The sequence below is a fragment of the Anguilla rostrata genome, chromosome 19 (genome assembly GCF_018555375.3).
Source record: "Anguilla rostrata isolate EN2019 chromosome 19, ASM1855537v3, whole genome shotgun sequence".
NCBI classification, from domain to species: Eukaryota; Metazoa; Chordata; class Actinopteri; order Anguilliformes; family Anguillidae; genus Anguilla; species Anguilla rostrata.
In genome coordinates, this window is record NC_057951.1 from 14,692,298 (window position 1) to 14,711,735 (window position 19,438).

General features: G+C 48.8%; 2 protein-coding genes and 1 long non-coding RNA gene across 3 annotated transcripts; 1 reads left to right on the top strand and 2 right to left on the bottom strand.

The window, feature by feature from the left end:
- Positions 1 to 1,133: 1,133 nt before the first annotated feature.
- On the top strand, positions 1,134 to 16,442 carry aldh1l2 (aldehyde dehydrogenase 1 family, member L2). The gene is made up of 23 exons (XM_064319106.1): positions 1,134 to 1,565; positions 3,212 to 3,356; positions 5,187 to 5,421; positions 6,419 to 6,584; positions 7,160 to 7,227; positions 7,802 to 7,937; positions 8,404 to 8,538; positions 8,733 to 8,858; positions 9,149 to 9,240; positions 9,329 to 9,476; positions 9,992 to 10,111; positions 10,201 to 10,328; positions 10,458 to 10,608; positions 11,111 to 11,181; positions 11,471 to 11,576; positions 11,738 to 11,825; positions 11,908 to 12,001; positions 12,182 to 12,281; positions 12,524 to 12,622; positions 13,042 to 13,207; positions 13,628 to 13,733; positions 13,849 to 14,048; positions 14,918 to 16,442. The coding sequence occupies exons 1-23, from the start codon at positions 1,518 to 1,520 to the stop codon at positions 14,971 to 14,973; spliced, it is 2,784 nt and encodes a 927-aa protein (XP_064175176.1). The 5' UTR covers positions 1,134 to 1,517; the 3' UTR covers positions 14,974 to 16,442.
- On the bottom strand, positions 3,289 to 6,424 carry LOC135245818 (uncharacterized). The gene is made up of 3 exons (XR_010327411.1): positions 6,290 to 6,424; positions 4,183 to 4,267; positions 3,289 to 3,451 (listed from the first exon to the last, which is right to left on the bottom strand). It is a non-coding gene; the product is annotated as an uncharacterized LOC135245818 (long non-coding RNA).
- Positions 16,443 to 16,786: 344 nt separating the features above from the next.
- Positions 16,787 to 19,305, bottom strand: nopchap1 (NOP protein chaperone 1). The gene is made up of 4 exons (XM_064319104.1): positions 19,040 to 19,305; positions 18,639 to 18,722; positions 18,138 to 18,271; positions 16,787 to 18,039 (listed from the first exon to the last, which is right to left on the bottom strand). The coding sequence occupies exons 1-4, from the start codon at positions 19,113 to 19,115 to the stop codon at positions 17,863 to 17,865; spliced, it is 471 nt and encodes a 156-aa protein (XP_064175174.1). The 5' UTR covers positions 19,116 to 19,305; the 3' UTR covers positions 16,787 to 17,862.
- Between the last annotated feature and the right edge of the window lie 133 nt (positions 19,306 to 19,438).

Here is a 19,438-nt window from a genome sequence, read left to right on the forward strand (position 1 = left end):
ACTTACCTGAATACAGTCACTCACACACCAGGTCCACTTACCTGAATACAGTCACTCACACACCAGGTACACTTACCTGACTACAGTTACTCACACACCAGGTACAATTACCTGAATACAGTCACTCACACACCTGGTACACTTACCTGACTACAGTCACTCAAACACCAGGTACACTTACCTGACTACAGTCACTCACACACCAGGTACACTTACCTGACTACAGTCACTCACACACCAGGTACACTTACCACACTACAGCCACTCAAATACCAGTCCACAGGGTACTGATCAACTCTCCTGCAATACAGGGATGCCAAAGTCAAAAAAGTAAAAATGTTCAGCTGATTACCGCCATTCAAAGAACTGAACATTTAAAAAGTTTAGAAAATGTAAATGTTTTCATTAAAAAAAAAAAACAACTTTCAAACAATCATTTGCAGTCGATAAGTACGTAAGGTATACGTATGCCATGTACCTGTTGTAACATGCATTACCTGTGCATGACTCAGAGAATATGACTCTGCTGTCATCCCAAGGCTAGGTTTAGAGCTCACAGATGAGGTCAGCAGTTGTTTACAGATGTGTAACCTGTTCTGAAGATTTTGGAATCCAGTCAAATCCCGATTTCTCTAGTATAACTGGATAATGCTTTATCATTGTGCTCTGACCAGTTTATCCTCAGCATGTTTACTATTAGATGGCATGAAGCCAATTTTGATTTAAATTGTCTTCCCTTTGCCATTTAGCTGAATGTTTTTAATCACAGTAAATTTCTTCAGTAATCTTTTTTTTTTTTTAAAGCAGGCTCAGGACATTTTAAAAATGAGATATGGAACTGAGAAAATATAAATGCCCTAATACTTTGTCGTAAATACAATTACATAATTGCACTGCTGAAAAATATTTGTGTACTCTGTTGGCAGGTGGACAAGTACAGGCTACCCTACAGCTGACACTCTATAGCCGAGTTCATTCTGTTTCACACGAGGCCCCAAGCCAGGCGGGACTACAATAGAACAGACGAACCACATTCCCTCGTCACGGCCACTGTGACGTTACGTAAGCCTGTCGTGCTCCTGCCCATCCCACACCGAAGGCAAATCCCGTTCGGCCGTTGCTTCATGAATAATAAGGGCCCGGATGGAAGTGCTTCAAGTACATCGCCATATTCTATACATCGTGATGTAAACCATGTACTGCCTTGTGAAATTAGATTTGAATGATACACACATTTGGCGAGTGAGCGGCTAGAATGACGCAAATCATAAAATATGACAGAAACACGCGCAGGAAAATGATGAAAAGGAAATCGTGAGCGCGCACGCTGTCTACGTTCGTGCATGCCCACTCGGTGGAGGTGCCGGGTATTCAGCAGTGGGCGGTCCATGTTCACTACCACTGTCACCTACACACACACGGTTGACAGACAGGTGTGCGTCGCCAGGAGCGCACGACCACCGTCTTGCTGGACGCATCCTGTATTCTATAATTATTAAATCAGTAAACCGGCCATCATGTTGTGGACAGCCAACCAGTTCATTAGGAAATTTTCCACAAGCACGGTGAGTAACGTTCCATTCTTTATTCATGCAGTATTTATATAACATTCCACTATAGATAAATAATTAACGATGATAGTATCGGCACATGTTTACTTTGAGATGCAAGGAAATACCAACATGGGATGTCTATCTTATTGCATGTTGCAGTGCGAAGTTGAGGGTACTGTAGGTTACTCGTCGCGATGGGTCGCTACTTTGAATCATTACGGCTGGCCAGAAATTAAATCACCGCCACCCAACGAACTGTTGACATAGTCCTGCAAGGTTATGTGGGTTGCCTGCGTTGACATATGTTACAAATGTGTTGTTATGTTATGTTACGTAGAAGCAGTGTTTGTTGCGCCTCATCGCCACGTTGTCATACAGTAGCCTGTGTCTGCCTGCGGACTGGTTTATTACTGTACATGTTATGCGCGAGTTGCATCAGCAGAGCTGAAATTCGGGGAACACGCACGGAATCGGGTTACGCACTGGCTCGGCTCGTTAAGAAACTGGAAAACTTTCCTTTAGAAGGGATATTATATTTCCTAGCACTAAAATAGCATATTAAACGAGCGTTCATTTTTTTACCACTTTGTGTTTGAATCCTGTGTTCGCAACGCAAGTTTAGCTCGCATGCGATATATTTTCTCAACCATATGTTGAAGCAAACCGAAGTGGAGAATGTATGAGCAGACACTGCAGTACACGGAGATATTCGTGCATTTATTTAGTGAGTGGACTGGTTTTATTATTGACCATTCTGAACAGAATTAATGTCTCCTGGATGTATTATTGTAGCCTATGCGATTGACTACGATTCGTCACCAATGTACTGTGTACTAATGTATAACTAATGTATAACGTGCGGTGTCGCTACAGGAATGTCAACCCAACCCAAAAACCCAACACAGATGTACACTAACAGTCATTTACTGGAACGCTCTAATTAATCTATAAATGTTACCATAATACGCAACGTGACCGTAAAATTGTATTTGTCATATATAAATTTTTCTTGATGGTGAGCATAGAGAAAAGACGGCGGTTTGTGTAAAAGGAACAATAACTGCTTACACGCATCGATAAACAACTGAACAGCTGTAAAGCAAATAAAACCAGCACATCCCTGTTTTTACTTCAGGGTGTCTTCTAGCAGAAGTTCCCCCCTGTTGTTTTCTTTATCTATGGAGCATGACGCGCTAAGTGCTCTTAGATAAGACTGTCTGCAAAACTGTGTGTGCAATAAAGACTACAACCTAGGCGGTTAGACTGAATGGTGTTCCACATTTGTTAATAGCCGTCAATCACCAGGAATTGCTCTACGTGCACTCGTGCGTCATAAACATTGCACGTTCCAAAAGTTGGTCTTTAGAAGTTAGCGAAAGACTGCTGCCTGTTGGCAAAATGCAGTAGAATATCAGAGTACAAAAAAAGACAGATTTACTGTAAGTGAAGCAGCAACATCCAACCTTGCATCCATCACAGCTAAATCTGATTAACATGAACAGTGTCCCATATGCAGATTGGTAGCTGAGATCTAAAGAGTGAACGGAGGACAGCCGTAATGTGTCTGATGGCTGCAGCCTTTGTGAACGGAACCTCATGGCAAGCCCACCATTCCCTCATTCCCTCACGCGCTGTCCATCTCTCCCCTGCACCCACAGGCATATTACCAAAATAAACTGAGGCTCGCTCTCATTGGCCAGAGCCTTTTTGGACAGGAAGTGTACACCAACCTACGGAAGCAAGGCCACAAGGTGGTGGGCGTGTTCACCGTTCCAGATAAGGATGGGAAGGCGGACCCTCTGGGTGAGTGGCAGGCGAGGGGGGGCAGGACCTGGGGGGACTCCAGACCACTCCCTCTCTCACTGTCCTCCTCTTGATTTGAGCTCAACATCTGTGTCCTGCAGAGGGGGAGAGAGGCCAGGGGGAGAGTGATGACTGTCCGAAAATAAGCCACACCCCATTATCTCCATATCCCACAGTTCATTCCCCGTATTGCAGTCGCAGATACGGACACATTAATGACACGTTTACAAAGCCTAGTGGCTGAAGTGAGGTGAGTGTACAGAGACTAATCAAGGCCAACTATCATAGGTAATGGTCAGTCTTAGACACAGCATTAAATTATGAGTTCACCAAAAAGCATCTGGTTGCAAAAAAGGCTCATCAGCATTTGAGCCGGGGTCCCCTAAAACCGGAAAGCCAAAAATCTGTCCCCAGCGCACCCAAAATCTGTCCCCAGCGCACCCAGAATCTGTCCCCAGCAAGGGCTGCAGCGGCAGAGGGAGAGTGAAGTCATGCCGAAAGAAATCTCAGATCCCCCGGCCGTTTGTTCTTCCGCTCAAACAATGGCCTGTGTGTGCTCATCCCAGAGAGGGCCCAGCCAGCCCCAGCCAGCGGCCATCTTCCACAGGACCGGCCGTCAGACAGAAGGGGGACTCTCTGTCCCCTTAATAAGTCAAATTATCTCTCATTAGTGCCCAATTAAGCAGCGCGAGATACTGAGATTGAAAAGGAAAACAATGTTTCCGACAGAAAGTCCGAAGCCAGGACCCTGTCAGTAGTTTTGGGCGCTCTGTGGGGCACGGGACTGTCACGGGACTGTCCCAGGAACGCGGCCGGGCCGTCCTACCTACAGCAGACGCTGTGCTGGCCCAGTTAAGCAGTCTGCTGTGTCTCCCTCCCACCTGCGTTCCTGCTGCATGTGATTCCTGCACCTGTCGGGACAGCCAAGGTGAAGTGACCTTGGTGATGGGCCAGTTTAATGACTGTGGGGAAAAGGGAGGGGGGTCAACCCCTGGCCTGGTCCCAAAACCGATCAGAGAGGACACAGCTGGTTGCTATCTGTGACATGTCAGAGGATTTCTGGCCCCCCTCCAGGGGACTGTCCCGCTCCCTGCCCCGCCCCCAGCACCCGGTGAGTCTTTCCTGATTAGCAGGGGGGTCAAAGTTCGGAGAACTCCAGTGTAGCAGCGTGGGGCTGGGTTAGACTAGACTGGGCCAGACTCCGCAAATCCAGCCAGTCAGGTATGTACACACACAAACACAGACAGACACAGACAGACACACACACACACACACGCACGCACACACACACACAGACACCCCACCACACACAAAAACACAGCCACCACACCAAACCAGACGACTACGCACCACACACAGCACGCCTAAAGCAGATGCTCGACCTCAAACAGTTCCGATTTAGCAGCCGTTCAGAGTAGGTAGCAGTATTTTGAACTGCCTGTCGTGCAATTTTCTGGTACAATCAAAGTAAAATAAAGTAAATATACGTCTTATTATTCATTTGTATTGAATTAACAGTCTGAGTTAAAGCAGTTAAAGCCCATTATTTTCCTCCAAATTAGTAGATTTAGCCAGCAGATAACGTTAGATAAAAGAATATTTTGTTAATATTTCCATATTTCTTTAAAGCAGCTGTCCTTGGGGAAAGCAGAGAAGGTAACAAATAGAGAATCACAGCTCTGAATAACACTATTTTTTAAAATCGATGATCAAAGGGCATAGAGTATGTGAGTGGTGGGTTCTGGGTTGCCAGTTCTACACCCCTGCATGAGACCACTGCATTTTTTGTGATAAGACTTTGAGGGTGTAACTCTTGTAAACCCCCCACAGCTGTGATAGCGGAGAAGGACGGGACGCCCGTGTTTAAGTTCCCGCGCTGGCGTGTGAAGGGGCAGCCAATCCCGGAGGTGGTGGATGCCTACAAGGCGGTGGGGGCGGAGCTCAACGTCATGCCCTTCTGCAGCCAGTTCATCCCCATGAACGTCATCGACCATCCGACCCACGGCTCCATCATCTACCACCCCTCCATCCTGCCGCTGCACCGCGGAGCCTCCGCCATCAACTGGTGAGTGAAGGGCAGACTGACCAACAGGGAGGCCGAAACGCCAAGAAGGAACAGCGGACTGACCAATCAGAAGGAGTGAAATAACAGGGGGGCAGACGTATCAATCGTGAGGGTCAGACTGACTAAGGAGAAACACAGCTGCATCTTGACTCCTGAGAGCAACTGATCAGCATGCAGTCGGCTTTTCTCACTGAACTGCAGGGTTTAATTGGGCTTGACTGTCATAGTCACGGCAAACTATCATCATCAAGTCCAACTCTCAAAGTCAAGCCCAACAGTCATAGTCAAGGCCAACTGTCATAATCAAGGCCAACAGTCATCATAAAGTCCATAACTGTCATTATCCAGCTCATCTGCACCTGACTTGAAAAAAAGAGGATATTCAGGCAGTTGTGGGGCAGGAGGGAGGGGCCAAGCTGAAGCAGAGGGACATTTGTTCAACCTGGCTTAGACTGAGTGGCACAGATGACTCAGGAGGCCCGTGCGGTTATAAATACTCCAGCCACATGTGGATCTCTGAGGCTCTTCCCAGGATTGTGATCCGTTCACACACCCTCCTCTCTGCTGTGGCACAGCCCTGAGTGTCAGGTGTCAGGTGGCAGTTAGAGTCAGGGGGGTTCATGTGTCCTGCTGAGAAACTATCCCACAGGATTCACACGGGGCTCTACTCCTGACCTAATCTGCAATAGAGGCCTCGCTGTGTGTGACTGTCTCAGTGTGTCACAGTAACTAAACCACAAGGCTACGTGGTCCAGTTCCCCAGATTCATGCTATATCATTACCACAACCAGCAGTGGGAAATCAGGCATGGATAATGCTCAATGTAAAGTCACAGAGTTGACTGAACACATTCAAAAGGCGGTGTTACCTTTTGCTAGCCTGGGGTTCCAGCGTTGCTTGCTGTTAATGTACAGGAAGGGGCGTAGCCAATAAATTGAAGGTGGGGTGAGCACTTGTAGGGCAGAGCCAGTGTGACCAGGCTCTTGTGTGTTCTCAGGACACTGATCCAGGGGGACAAGAAGGCAGGGTTCTCCATCTTCTGGGCGGATGACGGGTTGGACACCGGACCCATCCTGCTCCAGAGGGAGTGTCCGGTGGAGCCCAACGACACCGTGGACTCCCTGTACAACCGCTTCCTCTTCCCCGAGGGGATCAAAGCCATGGTAACTATGGAGATTTCACCAGGCAGCTTATAACCATCTCATGTATGCTCATGTCAACTGATCATAAGAGGGAAGGATCTTGCAAATGAAATGGAGGATCTTGCAAATGAGCATGAGTGTGTGTACATTTGGCATATGTAAAAATAAACGCTAAGTTTTGTGAACAGGGCAGGTAGAAGGGTATGTACTGTAGGGGTATGTACTGTAACCGAGTTTGGCGGGTGGTGCAGGTGGAGGGGTATGTTCTGTAACTGAGTTTGGCGGGTGGTGCAGGTGGAGGGGTATGTACTGTAACTGAGTTTGGCGGGTGGTGCAGGTGGAGGGATTATGTACTGTAACTGAGTTTGGCGGGTGGTGCAGGTGGAGGGGTATGTACTGTGACTGAGTTTGGCGGGTGGTGCAGGTGGAGGGGTATGTACTGTAACTGAGTTTGGCGGGTGGTGCAGGTGGAGGGGTATGTACTGTGACTGAGTTTGGCGGGTGGTGCAGGTGGAGGGGTATGTACTGTAACTGAGTTTGGCGGGTGGTGCAGGTGGAGGGGTATGTACTGTAACTGAGTTTGGCGGGTGGTGCAGGTGGAGGCGGTGCAGCTGATAGCCGATGGGAAAGCCCCCCGGGTCCCGCAGACAGAGGACGGCATAAGGCGGAGGTCACGCAGGGAGCCACTCACACAGCGCAAAGGGGTGTGGTCAGGCAGGTGAGCCACTCACACAGCGCTAAGGGGTGTGGTCAGGCAGGTGAGCCACTCACACAGGCGCTAAGGGGTGTGGTCAGGCAGGTGAGCCACTCACACAGGCGCTAAGGGGTGTGGTCAGGCTCGGGGAAGGGGCAGCTGTCCAATCACAGAGTCGAAACAGGAGTCAAAGGGCTTCAGTAATTTCAAATGACAAATTAACGTAATTTAATAATTAGTATATTTGCCAATATATTGTAGTGTTGCGACACATTAATAATGCATTTACCTTCCTCCATAAGGGAATCCCGTAAACTCACAGGAATTTATCTCGAGGCAGTTGAGTTGTTGTTGGAGATGAACTTGGGGCCCAGCTGCAGGTTGTTGTTCTTGCTCCATTCCTGAGGACGTATTTCAGGCCATGGCCCGAGGGGGAGGGGGTGGGCAGCTGTCCCTCTGGTTCCTAGAGGGTCACCCAAGAAGGGCCTGGGGAGGGGGTAAGGGGGAGCAGTCTCACCCTCTCACCCTGCCCAGGCGGAGGGAGGGAGGGAGGGGTCACTCAAGTTCAAGGCGTCTGTGGTCTCCTACAGGTCAACCTCGCTCAGCCTGCGGAGGTCATCCACAACTGGATCCGTGGCCACGACAAAGTCCCCGGGGCCTGGACCCTCATCAACGGAGAGGTAGAGAGGCGCGCACCCACCCCCACACACACCCAGTACACACACACTCACGACCCACACCCAGTACACACACACACTCACGACCCACACCCAGTACACACACACACACCCACAACCAACACCAAGTACACACACACTCACGACCCACACCCAGTACACACACACACACCCACCACCCACAGACACACACCCACACGCACACACAACCACTACACGAACACCACTGCTGACCCTCACAGGACGGCACATCCAGGGACCCCGTGCCCTCCTTCTCAGCCCAGTGGCTTTTGTTGCCGCACTTTTGTGCTGGCGTCCATATCCCGGGTGGTCTTGCTGATGTACATCAGGACTCACTGCCTGCTCATGTTTCCTTACACCAGGGGCCCCACCCTGGGCTCCAGGGGCCACAGGGGGCCTGCGAGCAGCAGCTGAGTGGTAATACTCGTGCGCCTCTGTGTGTCTGCAGCCGGTGACCTTGTACGGCTCGTCACTGCTGAGCGGGACGGTTCCTGCGGGCCAACCTCTGGAGATCGAGGGGGCGTCCAAACCAGGCCTGATCACCAGCAGCGGCCTGGTCCTGTTCGGTTCTGACGACAAAACGGTAAAACTCCCAGTGACACTGCTAAATCCCTACTGACTAAAACTCCCAGTGACACTGCTAAATCCCTAATGACTAAAACCTCCCAGTGACACTGCTAAATCCCTACTGACTAAAACCTCCCAGTGACACAGCTAAATCATTTTCATAAGGGTCACCACTGCTGAGTGTCTCCACTACCCCACGATTCTTTGCAGCTCCTGGTGAAAAACCTGCAGTTTGAGGACGGAAAGATGATCCCAGCCGCCAAGTACTTCTCCTCGGGGGAGACGACCAGCGTGGAGCTGACGGACGAGGAGAAGAAGATGGCGGAGGACATACGTGTATGACAGGCCAGCACCACCAATCTGGACACAATCCACATCAAAAAAGAGTTTCGGTTTGGCTCAACATGGACCACTGTCAAAGAGAGTGGTGATGAGTCGCACTGCACATGCTCAGAACAGCTAGTTATTTAGAGGGTTCCCATTATGGGGTCCCTAGACCCCCAATAACGCATAAAGGAGCACCAGGGGGTCCTCAATACATCCATGAAACTGTAATACTATGATCACTGTAACGCTTTCTATGATATATGATATAATATTCCTCTATTACTCTGTTCTTGTTCAAGGCTATCTGGCAAGGAATTTTGAGCAATGTTCCAAAAATTGAGGACACAACGGATTTCTTCAAATCAGGAGCTGCATCCATGGATGTGGTCAGGTCAGTCCACTGTTTTGAGACAGCTGAGTGTGCGTGTGTTTGTGTGTGTGTACATGTGTCTGTATGATGTGCTTGCTCTGGCTCCCAGGCTCGTGGAGGAGATTAAGCAGAAGTGTGCGGGGGTGGAGCTGCAGAACGAGGACGTGTACATGGCCACTTCCTTTCACCACTTCATTCAGCTGTTTGTCCGGCGGCTGCGGGGGGAGGACCAGGAGGAGGAGCTAATCATCGACTATGTGAGCCAATCATTTCACACCAGGAAGGGACTGCGAAGGACGTGAAGTCACAGGAGCATACCATAGATATTTTAAAGCCTCAGGAATGGAGGAAGACTCCACAAATACAGGGATCACAGCTGCGTCAGTCACTGATGTAAAATCACACCACCATAGAAATACATGATAAGACACATAGGACCTATCCATATTTGTCACAGCAAATTAAAGAATTGCCCATATAACTACAGAGCCCACCATCTACCAAAGTTAACAAGAGAGATGAAGACACTGCAACATTTCACAATACGTGGGCAAATGAACAAATTATGGTCGCTTTCAGACTTGGTATAATACATTTTAAAAAACATTTTAAAATAAATTAAATTGATTATTATAATGATGAAAGAGGCCACATATATACGGGGTACTGCAGTATGCTTAATTTCTGTTAGGGATCTGTGAACTGTCCCTAGCCTTGCCTTTATGACAGTAGAGAAAGGGAATGAGTGTTGCTCTCTCACTGTCCTTACCAGGCAACTAAAGACGTCAACAACATGACTGTGAAGATGCCTCACCAGTGCTTTATCAACGGGAAGTTTGAGGACGCAGAGAGCGGAAAGACCTACGACACGGTCAACCCCACGGACGGCTCGGTGAGTGGCGGCCCTCGCTCACACCTGGGTGGAACACACCTGTCCTGAGGTCCAGGTCCCCAGCCAATGGCGTGCCGTCTCTTGCTCAGGTGATCTGCAAGGTGTCGTACTCGTCGGTGGCAGACGTGGACAGAGCGGTGTCGGCAGCCAAGGAAGCCTTCGAGACCGGGCCCTGGGGCAAGATGAACCCCCGCGACAGAGGCAGACTGCTATACAGGTGAGCCTCCAGCCTCGGCTTAGACCGGCTCCTTAGACTGGGCCAAAGCCTGCACCTCCTGTACACCTGAAACAGGTGCAGGTTCCCACGCCTCGGCCCACACGACTCACGGGTGCTCCTCTCTCCCAGGTTAGCCGACGAGATGGAGCAACACCAGGAGGAGCTGGCCACCATCGAGGCCATCGACTCGGGCGCCGTCTACACGCTGGCCCTCAAGACCCACGTGGGCATGTCCATCCAGACCTTCCGATACTTCGCCGGCTGGTGCGACAAGATCCAGGTACAGGGAGGCTGGCTGGGCGGCTGCAGAGAGGGGAGAGAGGGGAGGATGGCCAGGGGAACGTTAGACGGGGACTACGGAAAGGAAGAGAGGAAAAGGCAGGGCCGAGAGGAGCAACTCGCTGGGTTTTTCGGTCCTTGGGCACGTTTACAGACTAGACATTTGGAAGTTACCTTGTTGGGACTGAATAACTTCACGACTTTTGCCACAGTTTCATACAGGACCAACAATTACACAAGCTAGCTAATAAGTTTTCAAGCTAGCTAACAAGATCACCACTTAGTTCACTGTCCACATCCTGTAGGAATATTTTTGTAAATATTCACATATTAAGATTGTTTGGTCTCATTGCATGTCCAGAAAATTCCCCAATGGACATATGACTACAGTTTGCAAATTCTCCATTGATGTGTGTCATAACATGTGTATCTTATGTCCTCCACCATCTTTTGGGGAGGGGATGTTGGAGGGGCCCAGTGTGATGTCTTCTGTTCTTCTTCAGGGCACGACGATACCCATTAACCAGGCCAGGCCCAACCACAACCTAACCTTCACCAAGAAGGAACCACTAGGGTAAGAGTGCAGGAGGGCAACAATATCTCTCATATGACAATAACGAAGGAGGAGACTTCTTTGATTACAAACCCAGGATCAGAGCAAGGCTAAAAATACTGCATAGTACGCCTTTAACAATATATCTGTTTTTTGGATGATTAAACTGAGGTGTGTGGGCCTTGTGCCAGACTACTGTTCTACTGTGTGTAGCCTCCTGCATGTACAGCTCCATCAGACTGCTGCACTGTTATCAGGCCCTGGTTAATGATCACACTCTCACAGAGACTCTGGTGTTTGCTCTGTGCAGAGTGTGTGCCATCGTTATACCCTGGAACTACCCTCTGATGATGCTTGCCTGGAAAAGTGCGGCCTGTCTGGCAGCTGGGAACACGCTGGTCCTGAAACCTGCTCAGGTAAGAACACCTGTCACTGTATCACACTGCTCAGGTAAGAACACCTGTCTGTCACGGTATCACCCTGCTCAGGTAAGACTGTATCACATGATCTGTAAGAGACGGTGTTCCATGCAGCAGGTGTTTCGCTCACGCAGATCTTGGCTCACCTCATTTCACAGGTGACCCCGCTGACGGCGCTGAAGTTCGCAGAACTGACGGTCAGGGCCGGCATTCCCAAGGGCGTGATCAACATCGTGCCGGGCTCAGGTAGAGAGGAGTGAGGGTGTGGGGGGTTGTGGGAAAGCAGGGTCCTCCAGGTCAGCCAACGCTCAGCGCTGTTCTCTTGCAGGCGGCCTGGTGGGCCAGCGCATGTCCGACCACCCTGACATCCGCAAGCTGGGCTTCACAGGCTCCACCCCCATCGGCAAGCAGATCATGAAGAGGTGAGAACAACTGTCACCAACTGTCAACTATCACCGGTGTCTGACTGACACTGCCTGCGGACCACTGTCTTCATTCAGGCCTGTCCTGAGGGTGCAGTGTACAGGGCTCCTCTAGAGTTGACTAGACAGAACTGACGTACTGCACTTCTTGGTCACATGCTATGTCACTTCCTGTTTAAGCTGTGCGGTCAGTAACCTGAAGAAGGTTTCCCTGGAGCTAGGGGGGAAGTCTCCTCTCATCATCTTCGGCGACTGTGACATGGACAAGGCCGTGCGCATGGTGAGTGCACGGCAGCACCACACCCATCTCCGTACAGGGGGGCTTTGACACAAAAGTCTTCCTGGTTTTCTCAAGTTAGCCATTTGCAATAACATGATGAGCATGAGCACAGTACGTATGGAGTCTATATTCTTACTGTATTAACTGCACTTTCCGGCGCAAAAAGTTGAGCGCCCAGACTAAACTCTCAGCAGAGTAATTCAGTTTGATGTTCCTGCTCTGAAACAAAACCTCCATTTCAGGGCATGAGCTCCGTGTTCTTCAACAAGGGAGAGAACTGCATCGCGGCCGGCCGGCTGTTCGTGGAGGAGTCCGTCCACGACGAGTACATCACCCGAGTGGTTAGTCCTGCTTCTCCTGCCGGGCATTTCCTCTCTGGCCGACTGTACGAAACTCAGCCGGCTGTGGTCATGTGACGATCCTGCAAAAAGGAGCTCAAGCCAGGAACCATCAGTCAGGGTCCCTCTCACTTCTCATTGGTATCAGAGCGTTCAGCGAAGTCTGTCATGTGACCACTACTCAGGGGCGTGTCCAATGGGGTGGCACTCTCTCCTCTGGAATCTGATTTACCACCCCAGGTGCTGTTCCTGTTTTTCCACCTAAAATAGGGCATTATCATTGGCTAATATAAACCGTTGGTGATAGTGAGACCCCCCCGGCCACCCCATGAAGAAAATCCTGGTAACCCCCTGTAGGTACTAGACAAAAAGGCCAAAGTCTGTTGCACGTCATCTCAAAGAATCTGCCCTCTTCCCTCCAGGTGGAAGAGATCAAGAAGATGAAGATAGGCGACCCGCTGGACCGCTCCACAGACCACGGGCCGCAGAACCACCGGGCTCACCTGGAGAAGCTGCTGGAGTACTGCGAGATCGGGAGGAAGGAGGGGGCCACGCTGGTCTACGGGGGACAGCGGGTCGACAGGCCAGGTGGGACGTCCCGCCCTGCTGAGTATTCGGCTTTCCACCCTAACCTTCCACACAAAAAGCGAGAAGGTTAACAGACAAGGCAACACGAACCACAGGTGATGTAGAGGAGAGTTGCTTTGCATCTATTGCAAATGAATCAGTCTCTAATAGACACCATTTCCAATCACATGGACAATGTGACCAATTCAGAATACACACGCAAAACACTGATGAAGAGGACATTCAGCCACTCTACAGGTTCAGGCCGGGTAACGTAAAGAAAGGTGGTTGTGAAACTTTTTTTTATTTGCTTCTATTGAGAGCAAACACGGCAGACACGAACACTGGCTTCCAGTCAGGGGTACAATAGTATTTTTTGGCTTTTTTTTTGGAGGAAATATCCTTCATGCTGTTACCAAAACTCTGGTTATTTTGTCACAGGCTATTTCATGGAACCCACAGTGTTCAGCGGTGTGGAGGATCACATGTTCATCGCCAAAGAGGAGTCATTCGGGCCAGTCATGGTCATATCAAAGTTCAAAGACGGGTAAGGCCTGTTGGACTGCGTCGTACCTCACACACTGGCTCGTCTGTGCAGCGATTGAACATTTGTGCGGTAAAGAATCCAAGACTAACGCCTGGCGGGCCCCTCCCATTTTCAGGGACGTAGACGGAGTCCTGGCCCGGGCCAATGACACGGAGTTCGGCCTGGCGTCCGGGGTGTTCACGCGTGACATCACAAAGGCCATGTACGTGAGCGACAGGCTGGAGGCCGGCACCGTGTTCATCAACACCTACAACAAGACCGACGTGGCCTCGCCCTTCGGGGGCTTCAAACAGTCTGGCTTCGGCAAGGACCTCGGTGAGCCCCCCCACCCCCCAATCTCATCCACCCCACCCCCAATCTCATCCACCCCACCCCCCCAATCCCATCCCCCATCCCCACCCACCCCCCATCCCCCAATCTCATCCACCCCACCCCAATCCCATCCCCATCCCGCACCGGCACTTTACAGCAATAACAGTGAATGAATTTAGCGGAGGCTCTTTAGCAAAGCAGCTATGGAAGAGGACATAAGTGCATTCACCTGATTAATATGAGCAGCTGTGCCTGACCATCCTCACACCAGCGAGTGTATGTGTGACATCACTAAAACAGGAATGCAAGTTAACCGTGTTAATCAAGAACCAAAATACACGTCCTGAATACACACAAACAACCCCGAAAAAAAAGAGAGAAATATAACACCATAAAAATACCTTAATAGCCTGATTTAATGTAAGAGAGCTCGAGGGGAAGGCAGCCAGGGTGCGGTCTGAAGAGCTGGGCCGATAGTCTGCATTGGGAGAGGACCCGTAAAGTTTTTCCACCACTAGGGGGCAGTACAGACATGGAAAGGCAACGTTCCACCCAGTGACACATAATCCTGCTCCCTTTAGCTGAAAACTACATGTACTACAGCTATCATTCTCTGGCCAACTTGCCATTATCTTTTTGCGATTTCATTATCAACTATATGTACAAATGCAGATAGTTATCCGGTGCCAGGCGCACATTTCAGCACAACATTATGTTCCTCGCTTTTAAACTTTGTCTTCCGCAACTCAACACAGATATTTCCATTTTTCCCTTTGCCTCAACCTCCCATAATGCAGTGCAGCCAGATCAAATGCCTGATGGGAAACGTATTGCATTACCAAACTCAGTAACTGCTCTTCTGCCCCCTGCAGGAGAGGAAGCCCTTCACGAATACCTCAGGACCAAAGCCGTGACTGTGGAATACTGAGCGCAGATCCCTGCCAGACTCAATTAATCAATGCCATCCGCTGCAGCGATGGCCGCCAAGCAAACATTCAAATCAGTGTTCACACCCCCCCCAACCCTACACCCCCCCCCCCCAACCTTACCCCCTCCCAACCCTACCCCCCCGCGGGCTTCGCTCAGAGCAAGATGGCCAAAGGGACGAGGACTGCTCTGCTGCCACTGCTGCACCCTGCCTGCACTTCATACAGAAACTTGTGTGTGTGTGTGTGTGTGTGTGTGTGTGTGTGTGAGGGACACAGCCGGCTCCTTTGCAGACTGAAGGACAGAGCACGCATCAAAACACGGAGCGGATCTCCATCACCAGGACCGGACTCAAACCACACACCCCGCCCCGTCTGAACTGACACTTCCCAGAACATTTGGAACAGATTCTGCACAACAGGCATTTCCACGTGGGAATGTAATAGAAATATATATTTTTTACAGCCATTTTTAATTTAGCAAAAAAACAAATTTTAAGGTGATATTTATTTCAACTAAAGCGAGTAGGTTTGATATCCCTCCCTGCTCAACATAATCTTGCAGGATTCAACTCCTCGTCCAAATTAGATGTATTATTCAGCATGGTGTTCCAGGCTGCTTGGAACTGTACAACATATCAAAGTTAGTTTCTATAAAATACTTTATTTTAAAAAGCCATTTTGTATGCGTTAATTGTGCATTGTTCTGCAAGCAAGGGAGCATAGCCACTTTGGAAATGCCCTTGGCAAACATTTGAAAATGAAAAAGGAAACAGGCAAAGTATAAATTTGGTTATAAATATACAAAAACACTATATGGCCAAAAGTACATGGACACCATTTGGTCTGGGGTTTTTCATGGTTTGGGTAAGGCCCCTTGGTTCCTGTGCAGGTTCCTGACATTCTAGAGGATTCTGTACTTTCAACTTGGTGCCAACAGCTTGGGGAAGGCCCTTTCCTGTTTCAGCATGCCAATGCCCCCGGGCACACAGATAGGTCCATATAGAAATGGTTTTGTGGAGATTGGTATTAGAACTTGACTAGCCAACGAGCCCTGACCTAAACCCCATCCAACATCTTTGGGATCAATTGGAAAGCCAACTGTGAGCCAGGCCTAATCGCCCAATCAGTGCCTGACTTCATTAATGCTCTTCTGGCTGAATGGAAGCAAATCCCTGCAGCAATGCTCCAACATCTAGTATAAAGCCTTCCCAGAAAAGTGGATGTTGTTATAGAAGCAAAGGGTGTACCTACTCCATATCAATGCCCATAATATTGGATGTGATGTTGGATGCCACATACTTTTGGCCATGTAGTTAAACACATAAAATGCTAAACCTCATGTCAGGTTTCCTTCTGTATCCAAGACTACTCACCAGTACTGTGCTGTTTTCAGAAACACTCTTGTACACCATCAGAATTCTGTCTTATGTGAATTGAACATCCTACATTCTGAAATATCACAGATTTTTACAAAAACAGAGGAAAAAAAGGTGAAGGTGCAAATTAAGCCGGTACACGCTGTTCAGACAAACGGCTCAGCACAGCTGAGGCCAAACAGCAAATGTTTCAGACAGTTCCTTTCTCCCAGTCTGATAAAATACCGGTGATTACAGTTTCAGCCTAAGGTCTGTGTGCTGATACAGGACAGACATTTACTTTCACCAATAATAAAACAAGCCTGGTGGAAATAGAGCTGTTAAGTGCCAATCTCAGTCCTCGCTTGCTGCCTTATCTAGTTCCCTCTGATGATAATGTATTACACGCATTCAAACATTAATATTCAGTTAATGACTCAAGAACTTGTCAATCCCATAATGAAAAAAAAAAACTTTTAATATTTACATTTGAAATTTAATGAAAAATACATATTGTGTGCGGATTTTCCCCAATACAAAGATTCCAAGGGCAAATTTATAACATGTTTGAGGCCCAATTAGCAATATCTGGTAAGCACCTTCAGAACCTTTTTGCAAAAGGCAACCCCCCCATATCATAAAAATTATAAAAATATAAGTTCATAAATTTCATTAATTTTTCACTGTACTGTAATCTCATCTGACAGTATTCAGCTTTTACACATCCACAAGGAGGCGCTGTGTCACTACCGCGTGGAAAAACTCATTCTCAAACCACTGCAGGGAGGACGGAAATTGCACTGATGAGTGTAGAAGTTTAAGCGATCAGAGGTCCAGGAGGGCCCCGTCTGTCCTTAAGCTCGACAGTTTCTTGCCCTGTATCATTATTTACTGACTGCCAGGGTGAGTTTATGTACCAACCAGGACTGCGGAATCCTCTCAGAACTTTCAGCAACAGAGAACAAGGACAGCTCTGCTACATCGCCATGGCAACCTAGGGAGCCTCCAAGAATCCAAAGATGCCCTTGGCTGTTGTGGAAGTGGGGAGGCTGCTTGGGAACAGAACACCAGCTACTCGCTGACGAGTCTAACTCATTCTGCATTCTAAATTAAATGGGCCATCTGCACAGTTACAACATAAACTTAAGCAAAATTCATTTTCCACAAATATACAAAGCCTGCCAACGCCCTCATTTTAAAGGGGGTCAGGTTGTAACCTTCAACACCTGGGCCTGAGGTAATGAAAGGTAATGGAAGACAGTAAGAGACAGGTGGCAGCAGGGGTACAGACACACACAGGCTGCTGTATGCGCTTGGCTAATAAGAATTGCACAATCATCTACGTGCCTTTTCTGAGATTGACTGGGATTGTGATGCTTGGACAAAAACATCAGCAGCCAGATCAGCCACTCAGCCCACTCAAGTGGGAGGACGTTTTCCACCCCAGGGTTACAGCCCACGGCCCTGTGCAGACACGCCCCTCCCTGCTACACTCCAGTGACCCTTATGTGCAGAGGAGTCCTACGCTAAAGGCTAAGAATCTTCCCGCTCTAGAACCTCGATATTGGGCTTCCCCTTCTTCCCGTCTCCGGGGAGCCTCAGGGTGGCCTCCGTGACCTCGCCGTCCCCGTCGGAGTCCGAGTCGGAGCTGCTGTCGCTCGCTGTGTCCTCATCTGAGTCGGAGTCCTGCAGCTCCACCAGGGCCACATCCTGACACAGGGCCACACAAAGAAAAGTCTTCAGCTTCTGAGTACTCATGACCGAACATCACTGGTCAACTGCCCACAGGGCAAAGAAACCTGGCTCACCATTTCAATAACTTTCTCGATGTCGTCGACACACTCAATGTCGAAACGACCGGCGGGAGCAGATTCCAGCTCCTCTCTCAGCTTCCGGTTCGCCTGGGCCATCTGTGGCAGGAAGGACTGCAGCCTGTCCAGCACTGTCGCGCGCACACACACACTTAGGTCACTCACTAAAGCGGCACGCGCTGTAGACTACGCAAACACACTGGTAACCCGCAAATTCCCCCATATATCCATATAACTCATTCATTCAACAGGACATTACTGCTGACAAATTACAATAGGCTCGATACACGTTTTTAAAAACAACTGTAGGTTTAGTGCAATCAGAACGTACCCTGTGTTGACTTGTGTTATGAACACTTATGGTTAAACAAAAAGAGAAAAAGATATTTAAAGCATTTAATAAACTAAAACGCCATTTCGTTTATTTTTTCCGGCCTGGGAGCCATTTCCGCACAGCTCGCGGTAATATCCACTGCAGATAGACTGAGGGAGACTCACCGCTACTTCTAGGCACTTTCGAGGTCTGAAGTGAACCACCAGTGCTGGAGGCTTTTGACTTCAGCAGCAGCTTCTCGTGGAAACCTAAGGTTACAAACACAAGGACCCTGAGTACAGTGAACAATATATAACTAGCTAGCTACCTACCTACAATGCTGACAAAACGAAATATAAAGCAAAAAGTCCTTTTTGTTGGTTTTCCGGCACATTCGCTGTAGGTCTCTAAACAGTTTGGCGTGCTATGCTAACGTTATCAAGATAACGCCGTCGGTTTGCTACAGCTTAAGTTAGCTGGACTTCGAAATTTTCGAAAGATACAAATACGCGAGTAAAAAAGTAATTTAGAGTAAAGTAAGAGGGCACACCGAAATAGCACATTAACAGTTAAATAAATACCGGACCTTCCCCATTACCACAAGAAAGCAATTCTTGTGAGGTGGTCGTCTCCTGCTCTTGCTCCCGCTCCATTTTGCTCATGCTGTAGTTTCGGCACGAGTAGCCGCAATAGCAACATCCGGGTGAAAGGTCGGAATACAACCAACGAGACAATCTCTTTGAAAACTGTCCACTCTGGTCCCTTCAGAGTTCTGTGGTTGTAGTTTGGAGGTGGTAGCAGACACTGACCGTGTCCAAATATTTTACACAAGTAACCTCCTTGATACTCTATTTCAGGGATTTCGGAGGGAATACATGCAAAATACATGCAATTTCAGGGAATACATTTCCAAATGTCCATGCAAATGAAATGCGATGATTATGTAATTTGTGGCACAATACATAGCTCTTCAGTTACGAATAGA

Bases quoted from the DNA above. Each gene is read 5' to 3' on its own strand.
- aldh1l2 (XM_064319106.1), top strand. From the start codon at position 1,518: ATGTTGTGGACAGCCAACCAGTTCATTAGGAAATTTTCCACAAGCACG. The intron at 8,539-8,732 runs GTAAAACTCCCA...GATTCTTTGCAG, and splicing joins TCGGTTCTGACGACAAAACG to CTCCTGGTGAAAAACCTGCA. The intron at 10,329-10,457 runs GTGAGCCTCCAG...CCTCTCTCCCAG, and splicing joins AGAGGCAGACTGCTATACAG to GTTAGCCGACGAGATGGAGC.
- nopchap1 (XM_064319104.1), bottom strand. From the start codon at position 19,115: ATGAGCAAAATGGAGCGGGAGCAAGAGCAGGAGACGACCACCTCACAA. The intron at 18,272-18,638 runs GTGAGTCTCCCT...TGCGCGCGACAG, and splicing joins GAAAGTGCCTAGAAGTAGCG to TGCTGGACAGGCTGCAGTCC. The intron at 18,040-18,137 runs GTGAGCCAGGTT...GCCCTGTGTCAG, and splicing joins TCGAGAAAGTTATTGAAATG to GATGTGGCCCTGGTGGAGCT.